Source organism: Euwallacea fornicatus, chromosome 3, assembly GCF_040115645.1.
Source record: "Euwallacea fornicatus isolate EFF26 chromosome 3, ASM4011564v1, whole genome shotgun sequence".
Taxonomy (NCBI): Eukaryota; Metazoa; Arthropoda; class Insecta; order Coleoptera; family Curculionidae; genus Euwallacea; species Euwallacea fornicatus.
Window position 1 is genome coordinate 5441475 of NC_089543.1, and position 17425 is coordinate 5458899.

At 37.4% G+C, this 17425-nt stretch overlaps 1 protein-coding gene and 1 long non-coding RNA gene across 4 annotated transcripts in view; one reads left to right on the forward strand and one right to left on the reverse strand.

Annotated features, from left to right (window-relative positions):
* The first annotated feature begins 123 nt into the window (after nt 1–123).
* Nucleotides 124–7881, forward strand: LOC136350550 (uncharacterized). The gene is made up of 3 exons (XR_010734175.1): nt 124–622; nt 692–850; nt 7734–7881. It is a non-coding gene; the product is annotated as an uncharacterized lncRNA (long non-coding RNA).
* LOC136350548 (zwei Ig domain protein zig-8-like) overlaps nt 4686–17425 on the reverse strand; it is a 207445-nt gene continuing 194705 nt past the window's right edge. For all 3 annotated transcript variants that reach the window (XM_066302384.1, XM_066302381.1, XM_066302382.1), the window contains one exon: nt 4686–6503. In XM_066302384.1, coding sequence (XP_066158481.1) covers nt 6364–6503 — 140 coding nt within the window. In that variant the 3' untranslated portion in view covers nt 4686–6363. The remainder of the gene's footprint in view (nt 6504–17425) is intronic.

A 17425-nucleotide genomic window follows, 5' to 3' on the forward strand; every position in this document is an offset into this window, starting at 1 on the left:
GGTTTTGCTTAAACGGTACCATCTGAGAAACCAGTCTTAAATTTCGCACCCAATTATTATTTAGGGCACTTGCGCTCACAGGAGTATGCCAATTGTTATACCGGGGCCTTTCGATATTTTTATTACTGAGAGTTCATTCATTTTCTTGAGGTTCATTCAAAAATTTTGTGAAGTAGTTTGTTGAACATAGCAGATTTCCTGCGGTTACTCACCATGTAATTTAGGCAGAGAAGACAAACATAACGGTTTTGAAGATTTTCATTGGTGTCCTGGTAATTGTCTGTTGTTGCGCTTATTATTACCGGGTATATTGCAATTTTACGTCGATTATTTATTAAAGTTTGAATTTTTTTTTTGACGAGTTCGTCGGGAAATGTACGAAACGACCAAAACAAATTTGACCATATAAAAATTATTTTACATAAAAAAATTTAGCAGAACGTTTACGCAATCAATATCACTTTTCAATTCCAAATTAACGCTTTTTTTTCTAACAATTATGCAGCAGGGTTCCAAGTATTTTTCTTCCGTACCCGAAAATGAAGACTTTCTACTTCTGGCACCTTCGTTGCTTCGGGCTGTGGAGAAATTCCTGCTGGCTCACTCCTCCTCGAAAACTAGGGTAATGCCAACATATAAGAACAATCGAGGTTTCTGAAGTCATTCTCCTGGACTAACCAAACCTGTATAGATATGAAAATCGATCAACAAAGTTTTGGCGGAGGGCAAGAAAGGAGAAGACGAACGACGAAATGAAAGGATGTCATATCACCGAACACATACACTCGCAGAAAGTTCATTCGGCTGCGGCACTTTGTTCCAGTTAGATCAAACCACGACGGACGCCGAGGTAAGCGAACTTAATAAAAAACATCTAGTCCTACTCGCATGTTTTGCGACAAGTTTTCGGTGTGGTAAACCTGGAAAGGGTCGGATTGGAGGGTATGAGCCGGTTCCGTATGTTCCAGGGAGTTTAGCAAAAGGGGATTTAATAAACGTATAACTACGTGACCAAAAATGCATTCGTCAATAGTTTTTTTGAAGTTTCCGACCGTTTTCCGCTATGGACGTTTTCGTCCCTTTATTTTTTTCTCCTTCTAAGTTTTCGATTGTAGTAATGTTCTACGTTCAGAACTGCCTTGCTACAGCGTATTGTTATTATTTTGTTTATAGCACATTGTTTTCGCATTAAATTGAAGGATTACTGGTGTGTGAGTTACAAATTTTCTTCTTTTAAGCTCTTCAAACTTTCTGTTTGCCTGTACCTCTAGGAAACCGGATTATACAGGGCTCAGATTTTACGGATTTTACTCCTAGTTTTAGACTTATTTTTAAAGTTTTACTCGATAAATGGATTTGGATTAATCTTCGTTGGAGCCAGATTTTTGCCAGCACAATTTCATATTACACGCTTGCTGGCATCAGAATCTGAAACGATGTTTCAGGAAAAACCGGATTGTATGGATGGACATTCCAGACTCTAGGGTTAATGTCGGCCAAATATTTAGTCATGACAATTAAGTCGTCGTCGGGCTTAAATGTGGAAAGAGAAAATACGTTAGGGACATTATGAAAAATAGGCATTTTACGTACAGTTTTGTGAAGGTATCTGCATGCGAATACCATTGACATAAAATTTTTGTTGACCACTCTTGAATCTCAAGTTATACCGCTCGCAACATAATATATTTAGTGCCATTGTTACCATGTGAATACTTCTCTAAATAATACCAAAATTTATTGGTTTCGCAAGCGAAAGATTTCGGAGAGATAATATATTCCTATGATTTATAGAACTGCTGTTAATAAATAATCTTTGAATATGGACACCATGAATTTGGACAATAATATTTGGCTTCGATTAATAAAGGGTATCTTTTGTCTCAGTTTACGTCTGTTGTTTATCGGCGAATCACACGAGGATTGTTGGGCCGTAGTGGTTTATTTAGGTTACCTAACGAATGCTTCCAGCGAATTTGTAGAGACAGTGGGAAGTAATCAATAACGAATTCAAAATGTATTTGCGACCACTGAAACTCCAATTCCAAGTTATATAATTCATTTTAGATTAATAATTTGCCATAGTTTTCCGCTTCGGTAAAAATTGCACTATTAAAAAAATACTTCATTTCAGCTCAAAACCCTTGGCAGCAAAGAATTATTATTGTCTCCGTTTCGTCGGATTCTCAGTCAAATTAAACTTTTTTTATTTAAAGATGTTTTATTTCTGTGTTCTGGCATCATTTTAATTTTTCATTATTAGAGGCGGACGGAAAATTAAATTTCTGAAAAAAGCCGAATTCTCCAGTCAGGTTTAGTTTTCGACTTGACCTGCGAACGAGACCGGGAGATTAGTTATAACACTTGAGAACGGACAAATAGACAACCTGAATTATTTATCAGGGAAAGGGAAGGGGTTGTCTGGGAGTAACCTAGCCAAAAAGGAAAAAATTGACGAGAGGAGTAGTGAAGCGATGAGTCAAAAATTAAAAGAGCTAAATTTATCAGACCTTATTCTCCTCCCATAATCCTTCGAATAAAATGAAATTAATACTGACCATCAACTAGTGCATTGACCTTAGTATTAATCTAGGTCAGTCTTAAATCATAATAACAATAAGGTACCGGCGCGTTGTTGGTAAACGAAAGAAGGCCCAATTGCCCAAAACAGAAGCAGAAAGTACCGGCTACGTACTACCAACTGCATTGTCTATGGCGTGGGAGTGGAGTGGGTACTCGCCAACAAATGAGAACAACGACCTTCTATGTCAAGGACAAGGTGCTATTGTTCTTGATTTCTTGGGCATACGTAACTGTGCAATATTCTAGCTTTCCTATCCGTCTTCCACTGTACATTGTCTGGATTGCGATGTAGGATAGGTAGGTTCAGTTGGGTAGGTAGGTAGGTGTTTCGCAAAAATCGGCATATACCTATTTACCGCGTTTACATTTTAAGCAGGTCATAGCTTTTTATTTTATAACACTCGTTCGAATTGTTGGGGTATTCAGACGAGGTGACTAAAATGCGCCATTAGAATCCTTTCTCACGTAGAAAATCAAATATAATTTTAAAATTTTCTACAGTGCAACTCCTTTGTTGCTTCCGTGGACACCTGCGTCTACATCGTCTATGTATGAGGGGATTGCTTCGACATCCCTACCAAACCATAATTACCAAGACTCTGATAGAGCTCCTTCTCTCCAGCAACAAGCCGAATAACTTTTGTGGACTCTTTCACAATGGTTTTTTTTTTTGGGTGTTGCGAAGGTAGACGCAAAGGAAATGCACTCAGTACATTTGGGGCCCAGTAGTTTTTTTCGTTAGAGGCGATTGGCCGGTGTGCGCCGGTCTTCGTTAAAATTCCGTATAAATACGATTTCGAAGTAATCTAACCCTTTTGAGGGCGCGGGAGTCCTCCGGCCATTTTTCAACTTTTAACGCCGTTTTATTTATTTGATCCGGGTTTTGTCTTTTCGACTTCTAAAGCTTACAGTTTTTACTTGTTATGCATCGCAAATTTACACGTTTTTGCCGAGATAATACACGTGCCGTTGGCATTGCCATCCTCGGAATTTTACCACGTTTCTTAATCCTTCCATTTTCCCCCCATTCTTAATTAGTGCAACCCTTGACTTCCCTACGAATTTCTGGACTTACAACCCACTTATCATGTCCAAAGTACTTGGAGAGTCGTTTATGGCGGAGACACTGAAGGAAGTCCTCTCGAGCCGCAAAACAAATTCCGTTTTGCAGTTCTCCGTTCGTACATAAAGCAATCAATTATTGTTGATTTAGGTCATAGAATTAATAATTTCGCTCCTCTTGCAGCTAATAATAAAAAGAATTCGACGCTTACGCAACCACGACATAATCAAGAGCTTAAAATTTATCCACTTAATTATGGGCACCTTAAGCCGATCAGATGAACGCTCGCCTGTTAAATATGTCGGACATTATGAAGTAGAGCCCAATTGCTTATACCGGTTTTATCGGAAGCTATAAATACTGAGCCCAGGGAATTTACATTGCAATATCCACTTTCTGGTATAAAAGGATGTAAAGCCCCATATACACGGAGGATACCTTGTGCCCGGTGCGGCGTCTTCTGGAAATCGTTTATCATCGTTTAATTTATGTTCAAATATCGTGGGTGTAAGCGCAAAGGGGTTAGCTGTTTTCGTTGAAAAAAATTTCACTGATACCAGAGGTCAACACGGTGATGAACGACCTAAAATATTTATGGATTCAGTTATAGCTCAATTTATTGTCGTCGAACTTTGAACCTGGTTCATAGAGTGATTTTTATTTGCGATTTCAAGTCTCTCTTGCCGACTAGTAATCTGGCACCCCGCAGCTCTCACCAAACTCCGTCTTAGTCCAGTCCAGTTGGTTCCACAAATAGAGAAAAGGGAGAAGTTGGGCTTTTTGCTGCGAAACCGTGGCCGTCAGAATGGTAATTAGAGGACAACTGGAGAAAGGAGACCATTGATACCTTATTATAATACTCTATTTGCGATTAAATATTAGTGAAGTTTTAGGGACGTCACCCACTGCTGCTTTGTTTAAATTCCTAGGATCTGTGGATTCAACAGAGATTACTGTGCGATAATCCTGTTTAAACCCATACCAATGCGCAATTTAATTAATAAAGTTCAGTTTCAAGCAAGTAATCAAAAATCGATAGTACTTTATAGGTATGTGTATTTAGGAATAAACTTTCACATTTTATTATTGAATTACATAAGAACTACACATTTTCTGAGATGTTCAAACTGTTGATATATAATTACATTTTAAACACATTTATTAGAATTATCGGTAACAAGTTTGTTTTAAGCAAAGGAAACATAACCGAACCTGACATATAAATGATTTAACATGGATCTTTATGTACAACGTGAATAAGATTTAAAGTGAATATAGGCCTGGATAAATGCGTATGTACATTATGCGCAATCGGTTCAGTATCGTGATATTAAAATTTCTAGACTTTTTATATTATTCGATAATAAACAATAACATTTTGCGATAAAATATTAGATATAAAAATATGTACAAAGTGTGGTGAGTAATGACTCTGCAGTGATCATTGATAGGCGAATTTTATTTTATTTTCTAATTAATAATTTTCCCAAAATCGATTTGTGTTCTTAAATGCATTTTTTGCCTGCATAATGCAAATAAACAATGAAACGTATTTTATGTTGATATTTACAGTTCTTGGCCGCTTAATAATTATACGTACACTGAACAAATAACTGTACAATCAACTGTACAAAAGTGTTATCCTTAATTGATTAACATTGTTTTACCTGCAATGCCCTTTTTAAAGGTTAACACCTACGATTCGTTGACTCTTGTTGCATTTCTTCAGTTTCTTCTAATGTCACAAGAAGTACTAAGCTCTATGATTACTGGTTCTTTATGATTACACATAAAACGCCACACTGTTCTCAGTTTAATAATGTTTAATCTGTTTGAACTTCAAGATTCATTCAAGCTTATATTTATATACCTATTTACACATTACAAATTAACTAAAGTTAATTTTTCACTATTTTTGTAACAATTATAAACATCTACTTAGTTCCTAATTTAAGAAAGAGCCGACCTCTCCCTAATCACATTCCTCGGGCCCATGGCTGTGATCTTCTCCAAAATATAGAATATCAACCTCTAGTTTGTATACGCTACGAAAGTACATTAGTGATGCTAAAGCTAAATCATAAACCTACCGATGGGAGTGTTAAGTGAGATTATTATCTGTGGTAAATTTGAACAAGATTGGTTTTATTTGGAATGGATTGAGCGTACATCTGGACGTACTTAGTAGTAATCAATTGCTGCTTTCGCAATGTGCCTGTGACATGCTCATTCTCAGAAATTGCTAAAATCCTCCTGAAGGAAATATTTTCCTCGAGGAAATAACTGGGCTTCTGGAATTTTTCTGTATCACTAAGGTGGGGATTATAGTTCGACGTTACAGTAGCGACTAGTCCCTGCATCGAACTGTAGAAGGGATAATTTTTGTCGTTTCATTTAATCCTCGTATTGTTTCCTTCGTTTTAATTAAGGGAATCTGTTTTGCGCTGGCATTAGAGGACGTCTTCGTTGATTTTTGGCTGGGAGAAGTTAAATAAAAAATATTTCGAATTAAGTCATCGCGCTGCAGTGAGCTTTTGATTTTCCTCATGTAGTTGCCTTGACTCTAACGTGATGTGTGCGTGGCAATAATAATCGAAGCTAAAGTTAAATAGTTTTCAAATTGGGCCATTCATTATTACATCCTTACTTAGCAAGTCCTGTCTTAAAAGGAATAAAAACCATATTTACAAATTTAAATTACATAAAAGGCTGAGTAGCTATCTCCCAGCACCCGCACTGGGGTACTGGTTATAAGTACAGAACTGGTAAACGTAAGATATAATTAAGAGAGCAACAATATTCAGGGAGCTTTTTGAAAGCCTTGCTGAGCCGGTCTGCATTGCAGCTGGCATTTCTCCTGAAAAAGAAAATTTTAGTATTATTAAAAGTAATAAAAGCATTCTTATTTTTTACGAGGCAAAATTAGTTCTGTTCTAGACACTTTTGATTAAAGTTAGAAGCAGCGAGGGTTCAAGACATATTAACCCGGCGACAGGCAGTATTCAAATTCATCAGTTTTAACAGTTTTAACGCAGTTAACATACATCAGGCGTATGTTAACCCCTTCACATCAGCAACCACAAGTTATTTTCTCGAAAACTCCGACAATATGGAATTTTCTAGTTTGAGCACCCCATCAAAGTTCCAATAATTTACTGAAGATTATCAAGGTAAAAAGCTCGACGTTTATTGCTTACTCGCCCGTTGTTTGTACGAATTTGAAATGTGGAACGCTATAAAAATTCCAATAAAAAATAAAATATGTCTTATTCGGGATTTCCCGATTTGATGGTAAAAAGCCGTTAGAAATTTTCTGCATGTGAGCCCCATTAATGTAAATTGCTTGATGGTAAGCAATACTCTAGGGCGAAATAGGTTTCCTGACCCGTTTTATATACGTCAATATGAATTCGTGTTAGAATACCAAAACAATGATTTGTAGCTTGCAAAACCGATATCAGTTTATTGCTGCCATTGTATAGGTAATCCTCCATACACTTTATTCATATACCAAATATGAACCTTCGATATTTTTATCTCGAGCATATCTCTTTAACAAGCATCGTTTTGCGGTCGAAATATTTGTTAAAAATACTATTTTTAACAGTCCTTAGTGAAACGAAGCTTCAGTTCGCAGAACACGGCAATGCCAAAAATTCACCTGGAACTTGGAAGTTACCTGAAACTTAACTTGAAATCGTCCTTACCACCGAACGTACGAAATCATAGAAAGTTCACTTAGCCGCGGCACCGTGATCTAGTCAGATCACTACCGACAGGACCCGAAAAGATCTGCTGTACTCACAATTCCATCGCAAATTTGCGTCACCTGTATCATGTGACAGTACGCTAAAGTAAGCTCAGTTTGTATACATTTCCGGTACAACCGGAAGGGCCGCCAACATCAGAACCATGTTAATGTCGAATTGAATGGTACGGTACTAACCGTCGTCCTCTATGCAAATGACCTCGCAATGGACGTTATGGGTTGACATAAAAGGGATATAAATGACATTGGTTTAATAAATATTTATTTACTTTGAGGATCATGTGATTTTCGTCACCTTTAAAATGTAAACCATTGCAGATGTGCAATCGAGGGTAATTTGGGGCAAATTTGGACGCAGCCAGGAAAAGAAAACGTCACTCGTTAGATCACCCCTTAGGCTACTGTAGTGAATGTGAGCAGCTATGGATGCAGAGTGAATTCAAGGCGAAAAATACGGCAAGTTCACAAAAATGATACTATTTTATCAAAACTTAACGAAATGGAACATAAGTGTCTAGTGAAAAGCGACATTAAAAAATTATCTAGACCCAGAGAGTCAAAAGCTTTTCTTCCATATTATCTCATTTTTCCACTCGTGGTCGACCGGCCAGGACGTTCTTTAACAGCTAACATATTATCACACGTAACATTGCCTTGATCATTGCTAAAAAATGTTCATATTTCGTTATAAAAAAAATACTTATAGTTACAAAGAGAATTAGTACTCATAACAAAGTATAGGGTGTTCCATTTAAATAAATGCATGTTTGTCACGCCACGGTTTTCTAGACCACTGTGCTAATTCAGAAATATTAAAAAATGACAGGTCATGAAAAACTGAGTAACTTTTATATTACATTTTTTCCTAATCTTTACGGTGTTTAAGATGAGGTAGTGGACCACCTTAAATGGACCACCCTGTATATAGTCTCCCTCGTTGGGATGATTTTTTTTTGTGTTATTGTACGATCGCCGTAGTCTCAGTAGACCGATCGACTTTACTTAGAAGAAAAACGACTCATTACACGTTTTTTGGGGAACTCTATGATGCATCAATGTGGACAGCTCATGAAATGTAAATTTCGTCCTCAGGGTCATTACCTTCAGCAGCGTTTTACTTGCTATGGCATCGGCCAGTGCGTGTCTGGAAAAAAAACGCCGAACGGGCAGTTTTTAGAAATTTGTGGTGGTGCTGATAGGTTTACTCGGTGTATGACACTATATCTCGTTTCCAGCAAGAGTTTCTAATTTGGCCTGAATCGAACACTAACTAAAATTTTTTCCCTACATCTGGTCTAATCGATGATTTGGATATTGAAAGCTTGAAAGTGAATCTACGAGAGTCTGAGAAGTACCTGGCCTAACACCTAAAAAAAGGAAAATATTGCAATATTTCCCAACACGGTCTTATTTGAGATCCACACACTTTTTCCAACGATGTTCTATACTTTGTTTGTAGTAAGAAGCCTGGACTATTTCAAAACTGGCATCGACCTCGGACTCCACCTTTTCATTATTGGCAAATCTCTTTCCACCGAGCCATTTTTTCAAATTTTGAAATAAAAAATTATCTGGGGAGGTTAAATCTGGTGAATAGACAGGACGGAGGAAAAGTTCGAAACCGGGTTGATTTATCGTGGTCACCGCGATGATGGAAGTGTGGGCTGGTGCATTATCTTGATGAAACAAGACTTTTTTTCGGTCAAATGCGGTCGCTTTTTCCGGATTTCGTAGCTCAAACGCTGCAATAAATTTGTATAATATTCTCCGTTTATTGTTTTTTATTTAGAGAGATAGCCAATGAAAATCGTCCCTCATATATCCCAAAAATCTGACGTCATTACCTTTCCTGTAGATGGAACGGTTTTCGTCCTCTTTGGAATGTCAATTCTTCTCTCTGAGTCCGTTGTTTTGACTGCTTTTCCGTCTAAAGCACTAAATGATGGACTCACGTTTCATTCATGGTTGCCGATCGACACAAAAACTCGGCTGCATTGCTACGAAAACTTCCCAAGCACTCACTTGAAACATGCTCACGGCGCAGTTTTTGTTCAATTGTGAGTAATCTCGGCACCTATCTTGCACCCAGTTTTTTCACTTTCAATTGCTCGATCGAGCAATTGAAAGTGAATCCAGAGCGCCTTCGTGGATTTTCACTACAATTTCCGGAGTGGCCAGATCTGGAGTGTTATTAAGTCGACAACTCTGGAGATTGTCTTGACGGCTGGTACGACCGCGCACGTCCAGCGCAGTTTCCTTCTGAGATTTTGTTCCCGACCTGTTTTCTTTTTTTTTTTTAATTAATTTTAATTTGCTTTCCATAATTTCGGTACGTTGGATATTCTGTGGGGTACCCACTTACTGGCATGCTCGGATCACGTAAACGTAAGTGACAGCGTTGCGGTTACGGCGCTATTCCAAGGAGACGGATTAAAACGCCTTGTAATGCCTACAAGTCTCGCATAACGCCTTTATTTCAAGTACACGAGACTAAATTTAGGTACTAAAGGGGCCCTTAAGGCGTGCGAGACGGCATGTAAAATGTTTTATGTCCATTTAAATATTATTGTTCCGGTCCATTTAGCTGTATCCTTCTTTTAGCCGAACATGAGCCAAACGGTTCTTCTAAACACTCCAGCCTGCAGGCGGTGTATATCGCAACTTTGCTTATTAGCAACTTCGATCAACTGAAGCTCGAGACAAGAATTGCTCTCTCTTATCAGTTTAAGGCCTCTATCCCAGCTATCTTTGCATTAACAACGGCCTCAGTTCGAATTTGTAGTCAGAAAATACTCGAAATACGGGCAAAATTTGCATCCCATTCAGGCTCTGTGCGAGGAATTTTATTATTTATCAGCTAAAATAGGGAAAACACCAAAATGCGGAAAATTTATTTAAAACGTTTTAAACCTCTCGTATAAAAGCATATTAGTGCTCTCATTCCCCATCCAAACTTACGGTTTCGAAATATATTGCACATATTTTAGGAGTTGGAATTCACAATTTATTAGAATGGACTTTTCATACTCTGAACTTACAGTATGCAACTTCTCGCTTTTCACGTCGCTAGTATGTGTGATAGAACTTCGAGATCTTTAGCATTGTTAACTTTTGAATTATGGATTCTGCTTTGCTCTTTAAAGGCTAAAGATGCTCGCGAAATATGTTTTATGCGCCCTAAGGCGTATGCACAAACGCCCATCTCGATAATCGCAACAAATTATTTCGTCCCTCCGTGATCCTTCTTCACCCAATTTGACGAAATGCCAATGCCCAAGAACGATATAATAAATTATCCCAGTTATTATCGTAAATCTAAATTGAGATTTGCTAAATACTGATGTGTATGCTAATAGCATTTTGGAGTCCTGGAATGCACAGCAAATCGGAAATGTGCAAATCAATCTCAAAGTAATTACGGAGGTAACTTGAATGACGGAAATGTTGGCTGCAATTTGGCGATTCGATAATGAAATTTTTAGGAAATATGCACAGAATTGCGAGTTTTCGTTTTCCATTCAACGGAATGCAAATTTCACCAAAATGATTTGTTTTGGAACGTGTGAATTTATTAGTTAATTCTTTGCCCTTATTGGTTTTCCCCAAGAGCAGAATTTTCCTTGGGGAATTGATTCCGCCGGAAAGATTTGGAGTTCGAGCCCCTTCATCACTCCTTGCATAACCTCATGTATTAAATAACCGTTAGTGGCCCCTTACATGGTTGTTCTAATTCCTCGGGAAATGTCTTTCATCATTAAATGCTCCTCCCGACTGATAACTTGAAGGCTTTAAATAATATTCCTCGGAGTTAAAAGGGCCAGAGAATCTACATTTCTAAACCTGAAATATGTTTAGAAATAAATCTAGGCCATTAAACCTGGGTAAACTGACATTTGAAATTACCACATTCATTGTACCTAGAGCTTTTCCTAAAATAGATCAGAGCCGAAACTGAAAACATTCTAGTATTGATTTAAGACACCGTTTAAGCTTAGATTTTATCATTCTGCATTTGTACACATGTGCATTAAAAATGAACCCGGTTTAAACGCAGGATCTGGAACTAAATCGATCAGTTTAGATTGGACATTTTTAGATTTCGATGAAGTTCAAGCATGGCGCCGGATTAATATGATTAATGTACAAAGTTCCCCTGCTGCTATGAAGGATAATTCAGAAATTGCCATACTTGGATATAATGTGGCTTCCATTCGACTGATAGCTTATCCCGATATAACAACCTCGGGATGTAGGATGCATTCAAGTTTAATCGTTAAATAGCAAAATAATTTAATGTTGTGAGCATAGTCAGGCTTTAAATAGTAGTTGAGGCTACAAAGTTGCGTTTCCAGATATCCGAATGATTCCAGCAATTTTTGCTGTTTGATACTTTATGCACGTACTCGATAAACGGTCCAGAGTCCTTCTTAGTTGACTATAAATTGGTAAAACTTCGCAGTAAAACAAACCTCAAAGGAAAAACGACGGTGGAGAACAATCAAGGCCGTGCTAAGTCTGGAACATTCGGGGAGTTCCAGGAGCCTCAGCATAGTTTGCTTCTTACATTAAGAAATGTACCATATTTGAAGGAGGAAATTATCACGGGGAACGGTCCACGTCTGAGTGGTCTTAAAAAGCAATTTGTGCCATCGGTCACTGACGAGTTTGGCCTGTGCACTCACCTGATTTAAATTGTTGTAATTAATCAAACAATTCTATTCAGTGAGGATTATTTACCAATAAGCACATTCATTTTATATTTCGAAGTACTTAATCTTTGTCTCTGTCAATATCAATAGATAGATAGCCAGCTTCCGGCACCCGTCAATTGAAGAACATAATTACCTTTTTGATTGATTTGTAAATTTCCTATTTCTACTATTTTAACTGCCTTTAATTTCCTCGTCATGATTTATCCTGGGTCAAAACCTGATGGATACTAATCGATAATCGATTATTTTAATTTTCTTATGCTCCCTTTTATAGTGGTGAACCTTTAGCTGATTAATTGCACTTTCCGCTAGAAGTGCCTTGCTAAAAATATGACTTTTTGTTGTTGTTACTGTTTTCTTGGCCGTTTTGTTTCTCAACTTTTTGTTATCCTCACCGCATTGTTTACTTAATCTGCGCTCTGTAGGAAACAAAGGGGCATTATACGTATTGTAAAGTGAGCAAATCAGAAATGAGATCTATTAAAGTCCCGTTTAGTCCTAAGATTAGCTCCCCAGGCTGATATCTTTTTAATACTAAGTAGGCGTTTAAGCCCGTTTTGGAACTGAAAGAAAGATTTAGACTACTGATCAGAGATGTGATCGTATTGAAGCCACAATATCATTCGAATAACGTGAAAAAGTTGTCAGGTTAATCTTAACTTAAAAAAAAAATTGTTGCTCTTGTAGCGACTTTCTGAAACACCCAATACACTTAATTGCAACCGATTTTTGTTCTGGGAGAAATGTTTCAGGTTTGGAATTTTCGAAAAAATTCGCCATAAAAGCTACAAATTCCAAATTCATCCAGTATACTCGCAGTGCCCGAAGCGTGTTGTGAAGTTACTGTGATGATTGTTTCTTGCCACAGTACGGGTGAAGCTCAAGAGAGCGGGAAAGTCAAATTTTTTTTCTTCTAATTGAGAGAGAGAGAGAGAGAGAGAGAGATGAGTTTTCGCCACTGAGTAAACCTGATCATCGCATTGCCCTATCAACAGTCCTCTTTTGAAGAGAAAGAGCTGACCGAGACGTTTTAACACCCTGTGCAAATCTACTAGCACATGGTACGTATATTTATCGAAATAAGAATGTTTCAATATTTAATTGAGTCGTAGTATTGATTTGATACCTTCATGGGGATATGGGTGATGGTGGGGGGTTGGTCTCAAATGCAAATAGTCTCGTAACAGCTGTAACACGTCAATGCAAAGGGTATATGTGTAAATCGTTTTAAGAATTAGCTTAGTTACAGGGGAACCAATTAAACTAGGAGCTTATGCGGCACAAATCTACGAAAGCCAGGGGAGAAAAACCTTCCGATGAACCTAGAGAGGGAAATCAATCAAGATTTAACTTTTTACATAGGAAAGGCTGAGAAAATGAAATATTTGCCAACAGCACACAGATTCCCTTTTAAGATGTGATGGACAGAATGGTGAATTTTACCGTTCTCTTTTTTATATCAAGCCTAAGTGAAATAATGGATTCTTTTCCACACGGAACATGCTGTCTGAAGTGACTTGCACGCATGGCACAATCCCTCTTATTGCGGTAATACAATTTTTATGTATCATGTTTGCTTGCACTAGATCTTTTTCGAGTTTACTCTAAGGAGAATGGCTAGTCGACACCCTTTGAAAAATATAAAAATAATAGGAATGAGCTGAAAAATGTCGATCATCATTTTCGAGAGCTCGTAAAATTCAATGATCGTTTGCGGGTCACTGTTATCAGCATCACTTTTTGAACAGGACGAGCTACAGGACAGGTTTGTTTGCAAACTAGCAAACTTCGAGTGATCTACTTGGGATACGACAGAACGTCCTTATATAAGATCATGACGCAACGACTATGTCGGACGGGAAAGTCAAAAGTTGGCCACCATGAGCAACAGAATCCTCTCATGATCACGTTTCTCTCATTGAAAATTGAAGATCGCGGCTTTCGCCCTTTTTTTCATAACTTTTAGGAGCGTTTCACCATCTCCCAGCATCAGAAAGGGTCGTGGACAAAAAACGCTGGAAGCAATTTCTACAAATTGTAATATCTGTACATAACACTACACCTATGTGTGAGGAGACAATGCTGTTCAATTCTGATTTTATGCTAAAATTTCAGTGTCATATTTATTAACGTAGAGTGATATGATTTAGGGTAGTAATTGACGTTTCCATTAAAAACAACCTCGTGACGGGAGATACAATTTAATATAAAGGATAGATAAACAGCATGGGGTATTAGTTTAGCAAATGGGGAACAATTCGGAGATACACATCGCTAAAGGAAGACTGCAGTAGTCAAGATAAGGAGAATGTCCAAGTAACCTAAGAGGTTAAACTTTTTATTAGCGCAAGCTGCAATAGTTTTCTCAGATCTTTAAAAGCGCCAGCATAAGCTATTTGGTCCCCCCCCCCCTCTTCTTCGAAACATCTTTCTTCAAAATAATCTTCAGCATCAATAAGTGGTACGAGTAACGTTTTCTCTCAAACGCTTATGAGGTCACTGAAAGGGAGGGACTCGACGTACTGAGAGCATTTTGGCTGTGAATTGTTTCTATTAATTTACAGAGTCTGCAAATTGCGCGACTTGAATGCGAAAGCAATTTTTTTTTTAATTGTGTGAGTTCAATGAGCGTTAATAGTAACGTTCGTGATTGGCAAATATGCGGGGTGATTCAAAATCCAGTGCAAAGAATTTAAGACCGCATTTTTGGGGTCAAAATAAGACTCCCTTTCCTCTAAACGTGGCTCAGCAAATGGTTAGTTTTCGATATACGAGGGGTTAAGGTATTGCCTCAAACAAAATTCATTTTGGGCTATGACTGCGTAGTTTGACAGCAACGCGTTTTCTCTCAAAGTTCTTGGAATTTCGTTGAAACGTACTGACTTTCGGCCAAACCAAATTGTCTACGAATTTGACGGAAAACGCGTAGAATTTTCAAATTACGCAGTCATATCCTACGATGAATTTTGATAACGATAACACTTTTACACCCTGTATATCGAAAACTAAGCATTTGCGGACCCACGTTAATGGAAAAAAGTTTTACTTTGACCTCAAAAATACGCCCCCAAATTCTGTGCACAGAATTCTGAATCGTCCTGTAGTACGTAGATGTGTATTAAACAATTGAATGCAACGTAATTGTATATTCGCAGCATACATTAATGCTATTCCATACGGAATTTTCTGTTTTACTGCGTAACATGTTTGAATAATGGAGTTTTCGTCAATTTCCCTTCCCCTCGGTATTTTGTCGCAAATAGGCTCCGCAGAAGCAGTAGCCATCTTTATCAATACGTGGTTGAGAGGAAATGAAAAGGGCTTAGAGTAGCTATTAGTATCCCTATTTCGTATTTTTATACTTATTCCAGCCTTTTCCTCAGTTGTTATTGCCTCCAGGGCATTAAACGAATTTAAAAAATCAGTAATAGATCCTTTTGAGGTCGAAATTATTTCCAGCTGCAGCAATAAAATATTTTTCTTTTGCGATCTATTATCGATATTTATTGTTAATTGGATTACGTCGATAATTTATTTTACCATTTCTGAACCAGGACGGTCTATATCACCAATGAACAATAAACAATTAATGGCAATATCTAACCTGTATAGATAGCCGCCATTGTCACGTGAAAATGGACGTAAACCCCTAATCTGTAATTTAATTCTCTTTTACAGGAAACGAACCATATCAGTGTGGCAAGTGCTCACATACGAGATTTTAAACATAAAATCGATTATCTCATAAAATCCCCATTAAGCTTGCCCTTTCCTTTACCTTTGAGAAAACGGAATCTTTGAGACAAAGATAAAAAGAAGTGCCTTTTCTATCTCCACTCTTCAGAAGACTTCCTCACACGTAGCCAGAGTAAAACTAAATCACACCCTAACAAGCAGATAAAATTAGGACGTGTTGACTCTTCTTTAAAGGACTGTTGGACAGAAAATGTACTGTTAACCGTACAGAATTTCACGTTGCGGCTAGTTTATACAATTAAAAAGTTTGAAAGTTGCATTAACGCAAGTTTATGAAGTTGGAATGCGCTCAACTGAAGACAGAAAACTCCCACTAATATTTTACTCTGTTTTGAATAAGTTCGGCACTTAGAATACCTGTTCTAGGGAAACTTTTTGTGTCTACTAATTATTTCTTAAAACTTTATTAATTAACTCACATTAAAGTGCGAATCTGTATCTCGTAACGTACTGCTTTATCTTAAATATTTAATATGGGAAGTATATCTTTCAATGTTAAAGCTGTCATGTATATTAGTTTCAAAGTTCATTAATTCTAGTTATAACCTTCCGTATAAAGTCGGGAGTAATAACTCTGGCTAAGACGAGTCAAAGTGAAACACAATTGAAAATTTTATTATTCAAATTTAGCTAGAAAAGCTCACTGATGAAGCTGGTGCAGTTACACGCCTGGAGACAAGGATTTTAAAGTCGCTCTATCCAAAAAGTGGGTAAATTTTCCATCAATTTATTCCATAAATTGATTTCGACTCACCTTTCACAACCAAATCGCATTTTGCCCTTAATTTCTTCAATTACCTGCTTAATTTTCTGATTGTAAGTTCAACCACTCTCTATTCATCTGTAATAATCAATTGCGACCAATGGAATAGCTCTAAAGCAGCTTTGCTTGCAAATTCCCATTTTGTAATTTAATTTCTTACTTGATGTTTTTTCAGGAGTAACAAGAAGCGTCTTTTGGTGTAACTCGATTTAATGTAATATTTCCAGCGGCGCCACACAAGATTGATTGATATATTTCTCGCTGAAATGATTGTTCGACATTTGCCCTTTTTGGCTTAATGTTTTTGTCAATTTCAACAGTATGGAATACTGTTTGTCGCTTCTTGAATTCTATTTGTATCTCTCTTGGTTTTCGAGGAAAAACTGGAGGGACGAGAGAGAATAGAAATATATCAAATTTATTAAAAGCAGTGGCGTTCCACCGCGCCTTTGGGACTACCATTTTCGCTCCGTACTTGGCCGAAAAAGCATTAAGGCAAGACTTGTTTCCCTTGTTAGAGCAGTAGTAATTTTAATTTTAAGCAAGACAGGTTAATTTAGGTTAAGTAATAAATCTGACGACAGCGGCTAATATGAGTTATCTACTGCATTGCCTGACAGTTTAGGCTCCTCTAATGCCCGATTACATCTCTTTATTTTAACGAGACTGCTGCATTGCTTTTTTTAATATTTGAAAAGCGAGCACATTTATCTTTGGTTCTCCCCTACTGCGTCATCTTTTTGTCTTTTTCCGATTAACTTAAATTCATTCTCTTTGCG